Source organism: Bombina bombina, chromosome 5 (genome assembly GCF_027579735.1).
Source record: "Bombina bombina isolate aBomBom1 chromosome 5, aBomBom1.pri, whole genome shotgun sequence".
In the NCBI taxonomy this organism is placed as follows: Eukaryota; Metazoa; Chordata; class Amphibia; order Anura; family Bombinatoridae; genus Bombina; species Bombina bombina.
In genome coordinates, this window is record NC_069503.1 from 1104643118 (window position 1) to 1104660617 (window position 17500).

Consider the following 17500-nt stretch of genomic DNA (forward strand, 5'->3'; position numbering starts at 1 on the left):
TGTATTACTAGGGGAGGTGTTAGCGGTTCTGAATGATTGTAACACAGTTGCAATACCAGAGAAAATGTGTAGGTTGGATAAATATTTTGCGGTACCGTCGAGTACTGACGTTTTTCCTATACCTAAGAGACTTACTGAAATTGTTACTAAGGAGTGGGATAGACCCGGTGTGCCGTTCTCACCCCCTCCGATATTTAGAAAGATGTTTCCAATAGACGCCACCACACGGGACTTAGGGCAAACGGTCCCTAAGGTGGAGGGAGCAGTTTCTACTTTAGCTAAGCGTACCACTATCCCGGTGGAGGATAGCTGTGCCTTTTCAGATCCAATGGATAAAAAGTTAGAGGGTTACCTTAAGAAAATGTTTGTTCAACAAGGTTTTATATTGCAACCTCTTGCATGCATTGCGCCTGTCACGGCTGCAGCAGCATTTTGGTTTGAGTCTCTGGAAGAGACACTTGAATCAGCTCCATTAGATGAGATTACACACAAGCTTAAAGCCCTTAAGTTAGCTAACTCATTTATTTCAGATGCCGTAGTACATTTAACTAAACTTACGGCTAAGAATTCCGGATTCGCCATTCAGGCACGCAGAGCACTGTGGCTAAAATCCTGGTCAGCTGACGTTTCTTCTAAATCTAAATTGCTTAATATACCTTTCAAAGGGCAGACCTTATTCGGGCCCGGGTTGAAAGAAATTATCGCTGACATTACAGGAGGTAAAGGCCATGCCCTGCCTCAAGACAGAGCCAAACCTAAGGCTAGACAGTCTAATTTTCGTTCCTTTCGTAATTTCAAAGCAGGAGCAGCATCAACTTCCTCTGCACCAAAACAGGAAGGAGCTGTTGCTCGCTACAGACAAGGCTGGAGACCTAACCAGTCCTGGAACAAGGGCAAGCAGGCCAGGAAACCTGCTGCTGCCCCTAAGACAGCATGAATCGAGGGCCCCCGATCCGGGAACGGATCTAGTGGGGGGCAGACTTTCTCTCTTCGCCCAGGCTTGGGCAAGAGATGTCCAGGATCCCTGGGCGTTAGAGATCATATCTCAGGGATACCTTCTAGACTTCAAATTCTCTCCCCCAAGAGGGAGATTTCATCTGTCAAGGTTGTCAACAAACCAAATAAAGAAAGAGGCGTTTCTACGCTGTGTACAAGATCTTTTATTAATGGGAGTGATCCATCCGGTTCCGCGGTCGGAACAAGGACAAGGGTTTTACTCAAATCTGTGGTTCCCAAAAAAGAGGGAACTTTCAGGCCAATCTTGGATTTAAAGATCCTAAACAAATTCCTAAGAGTTCCATCGTTCAAAATGGAAACTATTCGGACAATTTTACCCATGATCCAAAAGGGTCAGTACATGACCACAGTGGATTTAAAGGATGCTTACCTTCACATACCGATTCACAAAGATCATTACCGGTATCTAAGGTTTGCCTTTCTAGACAGGCATTACCAGTTTGTAGCTCTTCCATTCGGATTGGCTACGGCTCCGAGAATCTTCACAAAGGTTCTGGGTGCTCTTCTGGCGGTACTAAGACCGCGAGGAATTGCGGTAGCTCCGTACCTAGACGACATTCTGATACAAGCTTCAAGCTTTCAAACTGCCAAGTCTCATACAGAGTTAGTACTGGCATTTCTAAGTTCTCTCTTTCCACTCACAAGAGTTCCCTTCTTGGGGACTCTTATAGATTCTGTAGAAATGAAGATTTACCTGACAGAAGACAGGTTAACAAAGCTTCAAAATGCATGCCGTGTCCTTCATTCCATTCAACACCCGTCAGTAGCTCAATGCATGGAGGTGATCGGCTTAATGGTAGCAGCAATGGACATAGTACCCTTTGCACGTCTACATCTCAGACCGCTGCAATTGTGCATGCTAAGTCAGTGGAATGGGGATTACTCAGACTTGTCCCCTACTCTGAATCTGGATCAAGAGACCAGAAATTCTCTTCTATGGTGGCTTTCTCGGCCACATCTGTCCAGGGGGATGCCATTCAGCAGGCCGGACTGGACAATTGTAACAACAGACGCCAGCCTACTAGGTTGGGGCGCTGTCTGGAATTCTCTGAAGGCTCAGGGACAATGGAATCAGGAGGAGAGTCTCCTACCAATAAACATTCTGGAATTGAGAGCAGTTCTCAATGCCCTTTTGGCTTGGCCCCAGTTAACAACTCGGGGGTTCATCAGGTTTCAGTCGGACAACATCACGACTGTAGCTTACATCAACCATCAGGGAGGGACAAGAAGCTCCCTAGCAATGATGGAAGTATCAAAGATAATTCGCTGGGCAGAGTCTCACTCTTGCCACCTGTCAGCAATCCACATCCCGCGAGTGGAGAACTGGGAGGCGGATTTCTTAAGTCGTCAGACTTTTCATCCGGGGGAGTGGGAACTTCATCCGGAGGTCTTTGCCCAAATACTTCGACGTTGGGGCAAACCAGAGATAGATCTCATGGCGTCTCGACAGAACGCCAAGCTTCCTCTTTACGGGTCCAGATCCAGGGATCCGGGAGCGGTTCTGATAGATGCTTTGACAGCACCTTGGACCTTCGGGATGGCTTATGTGTTTCCACCCTTCCCGATGCTTCCTCGATTGATTGCCAGAATCTAACAGGAGAGAGCATCAGTGATTCTAATAACGCCTGCATGGCCACGCAGGACTTGGTATGCAGATCTAGTGGACATGTCATCCTGTCCACCTTGGTCGCTACCTCTGAAACAGGACCTTCTGATCCAGGGTCCCTTCAAACATCAAAATCTAATTTCTCTGAAGCTGACTGCTTGGAAATTGAACGCTTGATTTTATCAAAACGTGGTTTTCTGAGTCAGTTATTGATACCTTAATACAGGCTAGGAAGCCTGTTACCAGAAAGATTTACCATAAGATATGGCGCAAATACTTATATTGGTGCGAATCCAAGAGTTACTTCTGGAGTAAGGTTAGGATTCCGAGGATATTGTCTTTTCTACAAGAAGGTTTAGAAAAGGGTTTATCCGCTAGTTCCTTAAAGGGACAGATTTCAGCTCTGTCCATTCTTTTACACAAACGTCTGTCAGAAGTTCCGGACGTTCAAGCTTTTTGTCAGGCTTTAGCTAGGATCAAGCCTGTGTTTAAAACTGTTGCTCCACCATGGAGTTTGAACTTAGTTCTTAATGTTTTACAGGGGGTTCCGTTTGAACCCCTTCATTCCATTGATATCAAGTTGTTATCTTGGAAAGTTCTGTTTTTAATGGCGATTTCCTCGGCTCGAAGAGTCTGAGTTATCTGCCTTACATTGTGATTCTCCTTATCTGATTTTTCATTCAGACAAGGTAGTTCTGTGTACTAAACCTGGGTTCCTACCTAAGGTGGTCACTAACAGGAATATCAATCAAGAGATTGTGGTTACATCTTTGTGTCCTAATCCTTCTTCGAAAAAGGAACGTCTGCTACACAATCTAGATGTAGTCCGTGCCCTGAAATTTTATCTACAGGCAACTAAGGATTTTCGACAAACGTCTTCCCTGTTTGTCGTTTATTCTGGTCAGAGGAGAGGTCAAAAAGCTTCGGCTACCTCTCTCTCCTTTTGGCTTCGTAGCATAATACGGTTAGCCTATGAGACTGCTGGACAGCAGCCTCCTGAAAGAATTACAGCACATTCTACTAGAGCTGTGGCTTCCACTTGGGCCTTTAAGAATGAGGCTTCTGTTGAACAGATTTGCAAGGCTTCAACTTGGTCTTCTCTTCATACTTTTTCCAAATTTTACAAATTTGACACTTTTGCTTCTTCGGAGGCTGTTTTTGGGAGAAAGGTTCTTCAGGCAGTGGTTCCTTCCGTATAAAGAGCCTGCCTGTCCCTCCCGTCATCCGTGTACTTTAGCTTTGGTATTGGTATCCCATAAGTAATGGATGATCCGTGGACTGGATACACTTAACAAGAGAAAACATAATTTATGCTTACCTGATAAATTTATTTCTCTTGTAGTGTATCCAGTCCACGGCCCGCCCTGTCACTTTAAGGCAGGTAATTTTTCCATTAAACTACAGTCACCACTGTACCCTATGGTTTTCCTTTCTCTGCATGTTTTCGGTCGAATGACTGGTAATGGCAGTTAGGGGAGGAGCTATATAGCAGCTCTGCTGGGTGAATCCTCTTGCACTTCCTGTTGGGGAGGAGTTAATATCCCATAAGTAATGGATGATCCGTGGACTGGATACACTACAAGAGAAATAAATTTATCAGGTAAGCATAAATTATGTTTTTTGCCTAGGCAATCCATGCAGCTTCATGTGGGGCATCACAAAAGACTCCAGAGAGGCTTATTTCCTACCAAAATAATCCCTAAGGAAGGTAAATGGCTACAGGAGAAGCTGTGGCTAGTACTGTAGTGTGTTAACCGGTTAATAACTTATTATGGTCTGAAAATTTGTGTGTAATCTTTTCAAAGCATTAAGGCTCTGTGGTGAAAATTTCATTAAAATCGGATGTTTCTTGGTTTTTTGATGTTTCAATAATAATGTGTGCACTTTTATTATTTAAAGAAACAGTAACGTTTTTGTCAAAAATAATTTTTATTGCATTGTAGTTCTGTTTAAGTTGTAGTTCTGTTTAAGTCTGTCAAACATGTCTGAATCTTCAGATAGACTATGTTCTGTATGTCCAAAGGCCAAGGTGGTTCCCCCATTAAATTTATGTGTGAAGTGTGCCATAGCGTCCAAACAGACAGTACAATCACACTTAAAAATATAGCCCAAGATTATTCTTTAGCTGAAGGTAGTGAAGATAGCTTGCTTTCATCTCCTGTGTCAACACCAGGTATACCCGTGCAGGCGATGCCCAGTATATCTAGCGCACCAATTGCGATTACTATGCAACAATTAGCATTTTTTATCCAAACTGCCAGCTTTTCCTAGGAAGCGTGATTGCTCAGTTTTAAACACAGACAATGAGCAAGCAGACGCAGAGTATAATTTATCTGTAGTGCCCTCACATCAATCTGACTTGGCGGTGAGGGAGGGCCTGTCTGAGGGAGAAATTTCTGACAGGAAAAGTTTCTCAGCAGGCAGAACCTGATACTATAACATTTAAATTTAAGCTAGAACACCTCCGCGCCCAACTTAAGGAGTTTCTAGCTGCACTTGATGATTGTGATCCTTTGGGGATCCCAGAAAAATTGTGTAAAATGGACAAGTTCCTAGAGGTCCCAGTACACACTGATGCGTTTCAGATACCTAAGATGGCGGATATCGTGTCTAAGGAGTGGGAGAAGCCAGGTGTACCTTTTTGTTCCCCCTCCTATATTTTAGAAAATGTTCCCAATTGTTGACCCTAGAAGGGACGCGTGGCAGACGGTCCCCAAGATAGAGGGGGCAGTTTCAACGCTAACTAAGCGCACAACTATACCATTAGAAGACAGTTGCGCTTTCAAAAAAATAGATGGTTTACTTAAGGGAATATTTGTTCTACAAGGTTTCCTTCTTCGACCAATTTCCTGCATTATTCCTGTAACTACTGCAGCGGCTTTTAGTTTGAGGAACTGGAAAACTCGCTCCAGAAGGAGACTGCTTATGTCGAAGTCATGGATAGAATTCACGCCCTAAAGCTGGCTAATTCTTTCATCACAGATGCCACTTTGGAAGTAGCTAAACTAGTGGTGAAAAATTCTGGTTTTGCCATCGTGGCGCGCAGAGCGCTTTGGCTAAAATCATGGTCGGCTTATGTGTCGTCCAAAACAAAATTGCTTAATATTCCTTTCAAGGGTAAGACCCTATTCGGGCCAGAGTTGAAAGAGATTATTTCAGATATCTCTGGGAAAGGGCCCTTCCACAAGGTAGAGCCTTCAAGGCTAAAAAACAAGGCCAATTTTCGTTCCTTTCGCAACTTCAGGAACCAACCTGCTTCAACCTCTACAGCTACTAAGCAAGAGGGTAAAGCTTACCAGCCGAAGCCAACATGGAAACCTTTGCAGGGCTGGAACAAGGGTAAACAGGCCAAGAAGCCTGCTGCTGCTGCCAAGACAGCATGAAAGGGTAGCCCCCGATCCGGGACCGGATCTAGTAGGGGGCAGACTTTCTCTCTTTGCTCAGGCTTGGGCAAGAGATGTTCCGGACCCCTTGGCACTAGAAATTGTCTCTCAGGGGTACCTTCTAGAGTTCAAAGACCTTTCCCCAAGGGGAAGGTTCCACATGGCTCACTTATCTTTAGACAGATAAGGAGACAGGCATTCTTACTTTGCGTACAGGACCTTTTAAAAATGGGAATGATACACCCAGTTCCGACAGCAGAGCGAGGACTGGGTTTTTACTCAAACCTGTTTGTAGTTCCCAAAAAAAGAAGGAACTTTCACGCCAATTCTGGACTTAAATTTTTTTAGAAAAAATTCAAAATGGAACCATTCGGACAATTTTAAGAATGTTCCAGGAGGGTCAATATATGACTACCGTGGACTTAAAGGATGCGTATCTGCATGTTCCGATCCACAAAGATCACCTTCAGTTCCTGAGGTTCGCCTCTCTGGACAAGTATTATCAGTTCGTGGCTCTTCCTTTCGGATTGGCCACTGCTCCCAGAATTTTCACAAGGGTGCAAGGGTCCCTTCTAGCGTTGCTAAGGCCAAGGGCATTGCAGTAGCACCTTACCTAGACGACATGTTAATACAAGCGTCGACCTTTCACAAAGTGAAGACTCATTCAGACATTGTCCTAGCCTTTCTAAGGTCTCACGGGTGGAAGGTGAACATAGAAAAAAGTTCTCTGTCCCCGTTCACAAGGGTTCCCTTCCTGGGAACAATAATAGAATCAGTAGAAAGAAAGATCTTTCTGACAGAGGTCAGGAAGTTAAAACTTCTGAACACTTGTCGAGTTCTTCAATCCATTCCTCAACCCTCCATAGCTCAATGCATGGAGGTAATAGGACTCATGGACGTGGTTCCATTTGCTCGAAATCATTTAAGACCATTGCAACTGTGCATGCTCAAACAGTGGAATGGGGATTATGCAGATTTGTCTTCCCAGATTCAAATGGACCAGAAAACCAGAGACTCACTCCTCTGGTGGTTGTCTCTGGATCACCTGTCTCAGGGAATGAGTTTCCGCAGACCGGAGTGGATCATTGTCACGACCGACGCCAGCCTCCTAGGCTGGGGCGCGGTCTGGGAGTCCCTGAAGGCTCAGGGTCTATGGTCTCGGGAAGAATCTCTTCTCCCGATAAACATTTTGGAATTGAGAGCGATATTCAATGTGCTCCAGGCATGGCCTCAACTAGCGGAGACCAAATTCATCAGATTTCAGTCGGACAACATGACGACTGTAGCTTACATCAATTATCAGGGGGGAACAAACTGTTCCATGGCGATGAGGGAGGTTTCCAAATTCATCAAATGGGCAGAGGATCATTCCTGCCATCTATCAGCAATTAACATCCCAGGAGTGGAAAACTGGGAAGCGAATTATCTGAGTCGTCGGACTTTCCATCCGGGGGAGTGGGAACTCCACCCGGAGGGTTTTGCCCAGTTAGCTCAACTAGGGGGCATTCCAGATCTGGATCTGATGGCGTCACGTCAGAACTCCAAAGTTCCACGTTACGGGTCCAGATCCAGGGATCCCAAGGCGACATTGGTAGATGCCTTAGTAGCGCCTTGGTCGTTCAATCTAGCTTATGTCTTTCCACCGTTTCCCCTTCTCCCCCGGCTAGTAATCGAACAGGAGAAGGCTTCGGTAATTCTGATAGCTCCTGCGTGACAAGCAGGACTTGGTATGCAGACATGGTGAATATGTCATCGGTTCCGCCATGGAAGCTATCTTTGAGGATAGGACCTTCTAATTCAAGGTCCATTTGAACAGGGTTTTCGGATTCAGTATAGATACCCTGATCCAGGTTAGAAAGCCTGTCACCAGGAAAATCTACCATAAGATATGGCGGAAATAGCTTTGTTGGTGCGAATCCAAGGGTTACTCATGGAATAAGATTAGGATTCCAAGGATATTGTCTTTTCTCAAAGAAGGATTGGAGAAAGGTTTGTCAGCTAAGCTAGTTCCTTAAAAGGACAGATATCTGCTCGGTCTATCCTGTTACACAAGCGTCTGGCAGAAGTACCAGACGTTCAAGCATTTGCACAGGCTTTAGTCAGAATCAAGCCTGTCTATAGACCTGTGGCTCCTCCATGGAGTCTCAATTTAGTTCTTTCAGTTCTTCAAGGGGTTCCGTTTGAACCTTTACATTCCATAGATATTAAGTTATTATCTTGGAAAGTTTTTTGTTTTTGGTAGCTATATCTTCTGCTCGACGAGTTTCTGAGTTGTCTGCTTTGCAGTGTAATTCACCCTATCTGGTGTTCCATACAGATAAGGTTGTTTTGCGTACCAAACCTGGTTTCCTTCCAAAAGTGGTTTCCAATAAGAATATTAACCAGGAAATAGTTGTTCCTTCTCTGTGTCCTAACCCAGTTTCTAAGAAGGAACGGCTGTTACACAATCTTGATGTGGTTCGTGCTTTAAAATTCTATTTAAAAGCAACTAAGATTTCAGACAAACATCGTCCTTGTTTGTTGTCTATTCTGGTAAGAGGAGAGGTCAGAAAGAGACTGCTACCTCTCTTTCCTTCTGGCTGAAAAGCATCATCCGATTGGCATATGAGACTGCTGGACAGCAGCCTCCTGCACGAATTACAGCCCATTCCACTAGAGCTGTGGCTTCCACATGGGCTTTCAAGAATGAAGCTTCTATTGAACAGATTTGTAAGGCAGCGACTTGGTCTTCACTGCATACATTTGCCAAATTTTACAAATTCGATACTTTTGCTTCTTCGGAGGCTATTTTTGGGAGAAAGGTTTTTCAAGCAGTGGTGCCTTCCGTTTAGGTTACCTGACTTGTTCCCTCCCTTCATCCGTGTCCTAAAGCTTTGGTATTGGTTCCCACAAGTAAGGATGAAGCCGGGGACCGGATACCACCAATGTAGGAGAAAACAGAATTTATGTTTACCTGATAAATTTCTTTCTCCTACATCCTGTATCCGGTCCACGGCCCGCCCTGGCATTTGGTCAGGTTTAAATTTTTATTTTTGTACACTACAGTCACCACTGCACCCTATGGTTCTCCTTTTTCTCCTAACCGTCGGTCGAATGACTGGGGGGCGGAGCCAGAGGGGGAGCTATATGGACAGCTCTGCTGTGTGCTCTCTTTGCCACTTCCTGTAGGGTATGAGAATATCCCACAAGTAAGGATGAAGCCGTGGACCGGATACATCGTAGGAGAAAGAAATTTATCAGGTAAACATAAATTCTGTTTTTTGGGACTTGATTGTTTTATAGCACGGTCTTGCCACCAGCGTTAAGACTGCTCTATTCCACAAAGACTGCTGGAGGGAGGGTATTAATAGCGTCTTCTTGCTAGACTTGTGCTATTATGTCCTGAAAAAACCCTTAATGACCAGTGACATACAGGGTACATTGTTGTCATTAAGGGGATATATTTCTCTTGTAAGGTGTATCCAGTCCACGGATCATCCATTACTTGTGGGATATTCTCCTTCCCAACAGGAAGTTGCAAGAGGACACCCACAGCAGAGCTGCTATATAGCTCCTCCCCTAACTGCCATATCCAGTCATTCTCTTGCAACTCTCAACAAAGATGGAGGTAGTAAGAGGAGAGTGATAAAATATAGTTAGTTTTTTCTTCAATCAAAAGTTTATTTTCAAATAGTACCGGAGTTGTACTATTTTATCTCAGGCAGTATTTAGAAGAAGAATCTGCCTGCGTTTTCTATGATCTTAGCAGCTTGTAACTAAGATCCACTGCTGTTCTCACATATGTCTGAGGAGTGAGGTAACTTCAGAGGGAGAATGGCGTGCAGGTAATCCTGCTATTGAGGTATGTGCAGTTTTAAGTTTTTCTAGGGACTAGAAAATGCTGCTGGTACCTGATTAATGTAAGTTAAGCCTAAAAACAGTGATTTAATAGCGACTTGTATCAGGCTTACTACCAGAGATATATACTCTGATAATATGGCAATATAAAACGTTTGCTGGCATGTTTAATCGTTTTTATATATGCTTTGGTGATAAAACTTATTGAGGCCTAGTTTTTTCCACATGGCTGGCTTGATTTTTGCCTGGAAACAGTTTCCTGAGGCTTTCCACTGTTGTAGTATGAGTGGGAGGGGCCTATTTTAGCGCTTTTTTGCGCAGTTAAAATTACAGAGACATTCAGCTTCCCTCACCAGTCCCCTGCATGCTATAGGATATCTCTGAAGGGCTCTAAAGGCTTCAAAAGTTGTTTATTGAGGAAGGTAGGGCCACAGCTGAGCTGTGGCAGTTGTGACTGTTTAAAAAACGTTTATTTCTTTTTTGATCCGTTTTTTGCATTAAGGGGTTAATCATCCATTTGCAAGTGGGTGCAATGCTCTGCAAACCTATTACATACACTGTAAAAATTTCGTTTGATTTACTGCCTTTTTTCACTGTTTCAAATTTTGACAATTTGTTTCTCTTAAAGGCACAGTACCGTTTTTTATATTTGCTTGTTAACTTGATTTAATGTGTTTTCCAAGCTTGCTAGTCTCATTGCTAGTCTGTACAAACATGTCTGACATAGAGGAAACTCCTTGTTCATTATGTTTAAAAGCCATGGTGGAACCCCATATGAGAATGTGTACTAAATGTATTGATTTCACTTTAAACAATAAAGATCAGCTTTTGTCTTTAAAAAATTTATCACCAGAGGATTCTGGCGAGGGGGAAGTTATGCCGACTAACTCTCCCCTCGTGTCAGACCCTTTGACTCCCGCTCAAGGGACTCACGCTCAAATGGCACCAAGTACATCAAAGACGCCCATAGCTATTACTTTACAAGACATGGCGGCAGTCATGGATAATACACTGTCAGCGGTATTAGCCAGACTACCTGAATTTAGAGGAAAGCGTGATAGCTCTGGTGTTAGGCGTAATACAGAGCATACAGACGCTTTAAGAGCTATGTCGGATACTGCCTCACAATATGCAGAAGCTGAGGAAGGAGAGCTTCAGTCTGTGGGTGATATCTCTGACTCAGGGAAACCTGATTCTGATATTTCTACTTTTAAATTTAAGCTTGAGAACCTCCGTGTTTTGCTTAGGGAGGTTTTAGCTGCTCTGAATGACTGTGACACAATTGCAGTGCCAGAGAAATTGTGTAGACTGGATAAATACTTTGCAGTGCCGGTGTGTACTGAGGTTTTTCCAATACCTAAAAGGTTTACAGAAATTATTAATAAAGAGTGGGATAGACCCGGTGTGCCGTTTTCCCCCCCTCCTATTTTTAGAAAAATGTTTCCCATAGACGCCACCACACGGGACTTATGGCAGACGGTCCCTAAGGTGGAGGGAGCAGTTTCTACTTTAGCAAAGCGTACTACTATCCCTGTCGGACAGTTGTGCTTTTTCAGATCCTATGGATAAATTAGAGGGTTACCTTAAGAAAATGTTTATTCAACAAGGTTTTATCCTGCAGCCCCTTGCATGCGTTGCTCCTGTCACTGCTGCTGCGGCGTTCTGGTTTGAGTCTCTGGAAGAGGCTTTACAGACGACTCCATTGGAGGACATACTTAACAAGCTTAGAGCACTTAAGCTAGCTAATTCTTTTGTTTCTGATGCCATTGTTCATTTGACTAAACTAACGGCTAAGAATTCTGGATTTGCCATCCAGGCGCGTAGGGCGCTATGGCTTAAATCTTAGTCAGCTGACGTGACTTCAAAGTCTAAACTACTTAACATTCCCTTCAAGGGGCATACCCTATTCGGGCCTGGTTTGAAGGAAATTATTGCTGACATTACTGGAGGTAAAGGTCATGCCCTTCCTCAGGACAGGTCCAAATCAAGGGCCAAACAGTCTAATTTTCGTGCCTTTCGAAACTTCAAGGCAGGTGCATCATCAACTTCCTCTGCTACAAAACAAGAGGGAACTTTGGCTCAGTCCAAGACGGCCTGGAAACCTAACCAGTCCTGGAACAAAGGCAAGCAGGCCAAAAAGCCTGCTGCTGCCTCTATGACGGCATGAAGGAACGGCCCCCTATCCGGTAACGGATCTAGTAGGGGGCAGACTTTCTCTCTTCGCCCAGGCGTGGGCAAGAGATGTTCAGGATCCCTGGGCGTTGGAGGTTATATCTCAGGGGTATCTTCTGGACTTCAAGGCTTCTCCTCCACAAGGGAGATTTCACCTTTCACTATTATCTGTCAACCAGATAAAGAAAGAGGCATTCTTACACTGTGTGCAAGACCTCCTAGTTATGGGAGTGATCCATCCAGTTCCAAAGGAGGAACAGGGACAGGGATTTTACTTAAATCTGTTTGTGCTTCCCAAAAAAGAGGGAACCTTCAGACCAATCTTAGATCTAAAGATCTTAAACAAATTCCTAAGGTTTGCCTTTCTGGACAGGCATTACCAGTTTGTGGCTCTTCCCTTCGGGTTAGCTACAGCCCCTAGAATTTTTACAAAGGTTCTGGGGTCGCTTCTGGCGGTTCTAAGGCCACGGGGCATAGCAGTGGCCCCTTATCTAGCCAACATCCTGATACAGGCGTCAAATTTCCAAATTGCCAAGTCCCATACGGACATAGTTCTGGCATTTCTGAGGTCGCACGGGTGGAAAGTGAACGAGGAGAAGAGTTCTCTGTCCCCACTCACAAGAGTCTCCTTCCTAGGGACTCTGATAGATTCTGTAAAGATGAAAATTTACCTGACGGAGTCCAGGTTATCAAAACTTCTAAATTTTTGCCGTGTTCTCCACTCTATTCCGCGCCCTTCGGTGGCTCAGTGCATGGAGGTAATCGGCTTAAAGGTCATAGTTCCGTTTGCGCGCCTACATCTCAGACTGCTGCAATTATGCATGCTCAGTCAGTGGAATGGGGATTACACAGATTTGTCCCCTTTACTAAGTCTGGATCAAGAGACCAGAGATTCTCTTCTCTGGTGGCTATCTCGGGTCCATCTGTCCAAAGGTATGACCTTTCGCAGGCCAGATTGGACGATTGTAACAACAGATGCCAGCCTTCTAGGTTGGGGTGCAGTCTGGAACTCCCTGAAGGCTCAGGGATCGTGGACTCAGGAGGAGATACTCCTCCCAATAAATATTCTGGAATTGAGGGCAATATTCAATGCTCTTCAGGCTTGGCCTCGGTTAACAACCCTGAGGTTCATCAGATTTCAGTCAGACAACATCACGACTGTGGCTTACATCAACCATCAAGGGGGAACAAGGAGTTCCTTAGCGATGTTAGAAGTCTCAAATAATTCGCTGAGCAGAGAAACACTCTTGCCACCTATCAGCGATCCATATCCCAGGTGTAGAGAAGTGGGAGGCGGATTTTCTAAGTCGTCAGACTTTTCATCCGGGGGAGTGGGAACTCCATCCGGAGGTGTTTGTTCAATTGAGGGGCAAACCAGAACTGGATCTCATGGCGTCTCGCCAGAACGCCAAGCTTCCTTATTACGAATCCAGGTCCAGGGACCCGGAAGCGACGCTGATAGATGCTCTAGCAGCACCTTGGTCTTTCAACCTGGCTTACGTGTTTCCACCGGTTCCTCTGCTCCCTCGACTGATTGCCAAAATCAAGCAGGAGAGAGCATCAGTGATTTTGATAGCGCCTGCGTGGCCACGCAGGACCTGGTATGCAGACCTAGTGGACATGTCATCCTTTCCACCTTGGACTCTGCCTTTGAGATGAGACCTTCTACTTCAAGGTCCTTTCAATCATCCAAATCTAATTTCTCTGAGACTGACTGCATGGAGATTGAACGCTTGATTCTATCAAAGCGTGGCTTCTCCGAGTCTGTCATTGATACCTTAATACAGGCACGAAAGCCTGTTACCAGGAAAATCTACCATAAGATATGGCGTAAATATCTTTATTGGTGTGAGTCCAAGAGTTACTCATGGAGTAAGGTTAGGATTCCCAGGATATTATCTTTTCTCCAAGAGGGTTTGGATAAAGGGTTATCAGCTAGTTCTTTGAAGGGAAAGATTCTTTTGCACAAGCGTCTGGCGGATGTTCCAGACGTTCAAGCGTTTTGTCAGGCGTTGGTTAGAATCAAGCCTGTGTTTAAACCTGTTGCTCCCCCATGGAGCTTAAATTTGGTTCTTAAAGTTCAAGGGGTTCCGTTTGAACCTCTTCATTCCATAGATATCAAGCTTTTATCTTGGAAAGTTCTTTTTTTGATGGCTATTTCCTCGGCTCATAGAGTCTCAGAGTTATCTGCTTTACAATGTGATTCTCCTTATCTGATCTTCCATGCAGATAAGGTAGTTCTGCGTACCAAACCTGGGTTTTGCCTAAGGTGGTATCTACTAAGAATATCAATCAAGAGATTGTTGTTCCATCATTGTGTCCTAATCCTTCTTCAAAGAAGGAAAGTCTTTTACATAATCTGGACGTGGTTCGTGCTTTAAAGTTTTACTTACAAGCTACTAAAGATTTTCGTCAAACATCTGCTTTGTTTGTTTACTCTGGACAGAGAAGAGGTCAAAAGGCTTCGGCAACCTCTTTCTTTTTGGCTAAGAAGCATAATCCGCTTAGCCTATGAGACTGCTGGACAGCAGCCTCCTGAAAGGATTACAGCTCATTCTACTAGAGCTGTGGCTTCCACTTGGGCCTTTAAAAATGAGGCTTCTGTTGAACAGATTTGCAAGGCGGCGACTTGGTCTTCGCTTCATACTTTTTCCAAATTCTACAAATTTGATACTTTTGCTTCTTCAGAGGCTATTTTTGGGAGAGAGGTTTTACAGGCAGTTTAAGTACCTGCCTTGTCCCTCCCTTCATCCGTGTACTTTAGCTTTGGTATTGGTATCCCACAAGTAATGGATGATCCGTGGACTGGATACACCTTACAAGAGAAAACACAATTTATGCTTACCTGATAAATGTATTTCTCTTGTGGTGTATCCAGTCCACGGCCCGCCCTATCATTTTAAGGCAGGTCAAAATTTTAGATTAAACTACAGTCACCACTGCACCCTATGGTTTCTCCTTTCTCGGCTTGTTTCGGTCGAATGACTGGATATGGCAGTTAGGGGAGGAGCTATATAACAGCTCTGCTGTGGGTGTCCTCTTGCAACTTCCTGTTGGGAAGGAGAATATCCCACAAGTAATGGATGATCCGTGGACTGGATACACCACAAGAGAAATAAATGCATCAGGTAAGCATAAATTGTGTTTTTATTTATATATATATTTTTTCTTTTTTTTCTTTTTCAAACATTTTAATTTGACTGAAAATGAGCCCTGCTCCTGTCCAGGAATCCATTACAGGCATATAGCAGTAGGGGTGGGGGGGTGCTCCTTTCAGAAATGCTGTGCCTTACTGATATAAAATACATTGTAGATGCAGTTAAGTTAACCCAGCAGCAGAGGGGACTGCAGTTTTAGCCTTTTTGGGAGCAGTGGGGTTAACTGCATCTGCTATGTATTTGAGCCTTTTCTCAGAGAGCAGGCGATTGTGTGGGAGGTTCCATAATGTTTACATCCCCTAAGTTTCAGACTGCAGAAGTCCCTAGGGGGAAATATAAGTAAGTGGCTTTCCCTCCTCTTCATTCCTGCATGGGCTCTGCTTTAGACTTCTAGATTGATCGTCTGCTTATGAGAACAGAAAGTGAACGTAAAAACAGCCAGAAAGCGCAAATAAATCAATGTATTACAGCCACTTCTAAAGGAATTTTTTATGTTGAAAATAATCGCGACTCCTTCCGGTTTTAAAATCGCGATTAATTGCGGTTTTAAATCGCATATGCGATTAATCGTGCAACTATAATATATATATATATATATATATATATATATATATATATATATGTATATATGTGTGTGTGTTTTATGTATGTATGTATGTATCTTCTCAATAGGATCTTCCACTTCTAGTAAGGTGTTTTGTTTTTGTTTGTTTTTTTTATTTATTTTTTTGTAACATTCACAAACTTTCTGTATTTTGCAATTGGTAATTAATTACACAGCACATTTACTTATAGTAAAGTTTAAATCTATAATCTTTTTTTCTCAGTAAATCTAAGTCACCTATTTCACATTATTTTGTTTCTAATTTCTTTTTCCTTTACCAGCTGTTACAGATTTTGACGCTAGTATCAAACATCCAGTGTTGAACTAGCTTTAAATTTTACTTGCGTTTCCTTCTCTTTCTCACAGAAGGGTTACATCAATATATAATAAAGTGCATCACTTTAAACTTGTGCATCTGGTAGAATAGAGTACAATTTATTTATTCAGTGTTTCAGCGCCGAACCAAACAAGCAAATAAACACAAGCTAGTACTTCAAATTTTAAATCAACATGACTTGTAGTACTATAGATGCAAAAAGACTCCCACAAGAGCTTAGCACAGATTGAGGGCTCATCACTCTGAGTGACCGGTCAATTCTGTTTGAAACTGTTACAAGCATTCAATACCAAGTGTTTAAAGTGATCCAGCTCAATTTTAATATATAATGGTCCTTTAAATGTCTCCAATGTTTAAAACTGTTGAAGGGGCATGCAACCTAATATTTTTTCTTTATGCTTCAGATAAAGCATGCAATTTTTTTTATTGTAGTCTTTATTTGGAAAGAATGCCAGGTTAAGCATATCCCAGAGAAATACATAAAACAAATATACAACCACAAATTGCGGATATCCCAGGTGAAGGAAGCTACATAACTTTGATTCTATCTAGTACTCCTGTTACATGTACAGATTGTATACCAACAGAGAAATCTAGGGTACAAATCTAACGTAGCATGTCACAGCTTCCCATCTTATTTTAAAGTTATGTCGTAAATCAAACAATCACATAAATAGGTCCGATAGCTCGCATATAGTCCAGCTGGGTTCAGAAGCCCTTCTCAGATTGACATCTGTACCAAGTAGTAAGTAGATATAATAGTCAAAGCAACAGAACAAAGCAGCAATACATAACCATGGTAAAAGTTTAATTTTAAAGTACGGCATCAAGAACCCACACCTCCAACCCTGCTGGGCTTTTGATTACTGGGCTCACCATGTCCCAATAGCTTATTGCTGTAACAGTGCAGAATTAAAACTGTCCTTAGCCCCAAAACAGTTAAGAGGGAGAGAAAGCAATTTTAAACATTCTAATTTACTTCTATTATCAAATGTTCTTTGTTCTCTTGGTATCTTTTGCTGAAAAGAAGGGACATAAGTTCAGGAACATGCACTTTTGGGGCACTCACTATATGGCTTCGGTTTTGAAAGAATGTTATTCAAAATGTTTTGGTTTCATATCCCTTTAATGAATATGATAAACCACTTCCATGATGTGTTTTTTTTTTTTTTTTTTTTTTTTTTTTAATATTGTGTAAGGAGTAGGCACTTATGTCTTCTAAAGCTAGTGTTCATATTTATAAATGCAAATAGAATCATCTTGTTCTGTTCTTGCACACCACTGCAGGTGGAATTGGAAGTCACGTTGCCTGGGGAAGGAAAAGATCGCATCTTCAAAGTTGCAATCAAGTGGATGGCATGTGTGAGCCTTCAAGCATTACATGAA

The 17500-nt window shown here is 43.1% G+C and overlaps 1 protein-coding gene across 1 annotated transcript in view; it reads left to right on the plus strand.

Annotated features, from left to right (window-relative positions):
- Positions 1–17500, plus strand: part of AGO2 (argonaute RISC catalytic component 2) — a 598276-nt gene that overhangs the window by 85700 nt on the left and 495076 nt on the right. The window contains exon 4 of the mRNA XM_053715953.1: positions 17402–17500. This exon is cut by the window's right edge and continues 83 nt beyond it. Coding sequence (XP_053571928.1) covers positions 17402–17500 — 99 coding nt within the window. The remainder of the gene's footprint in view (positions 1–17401) is intronic.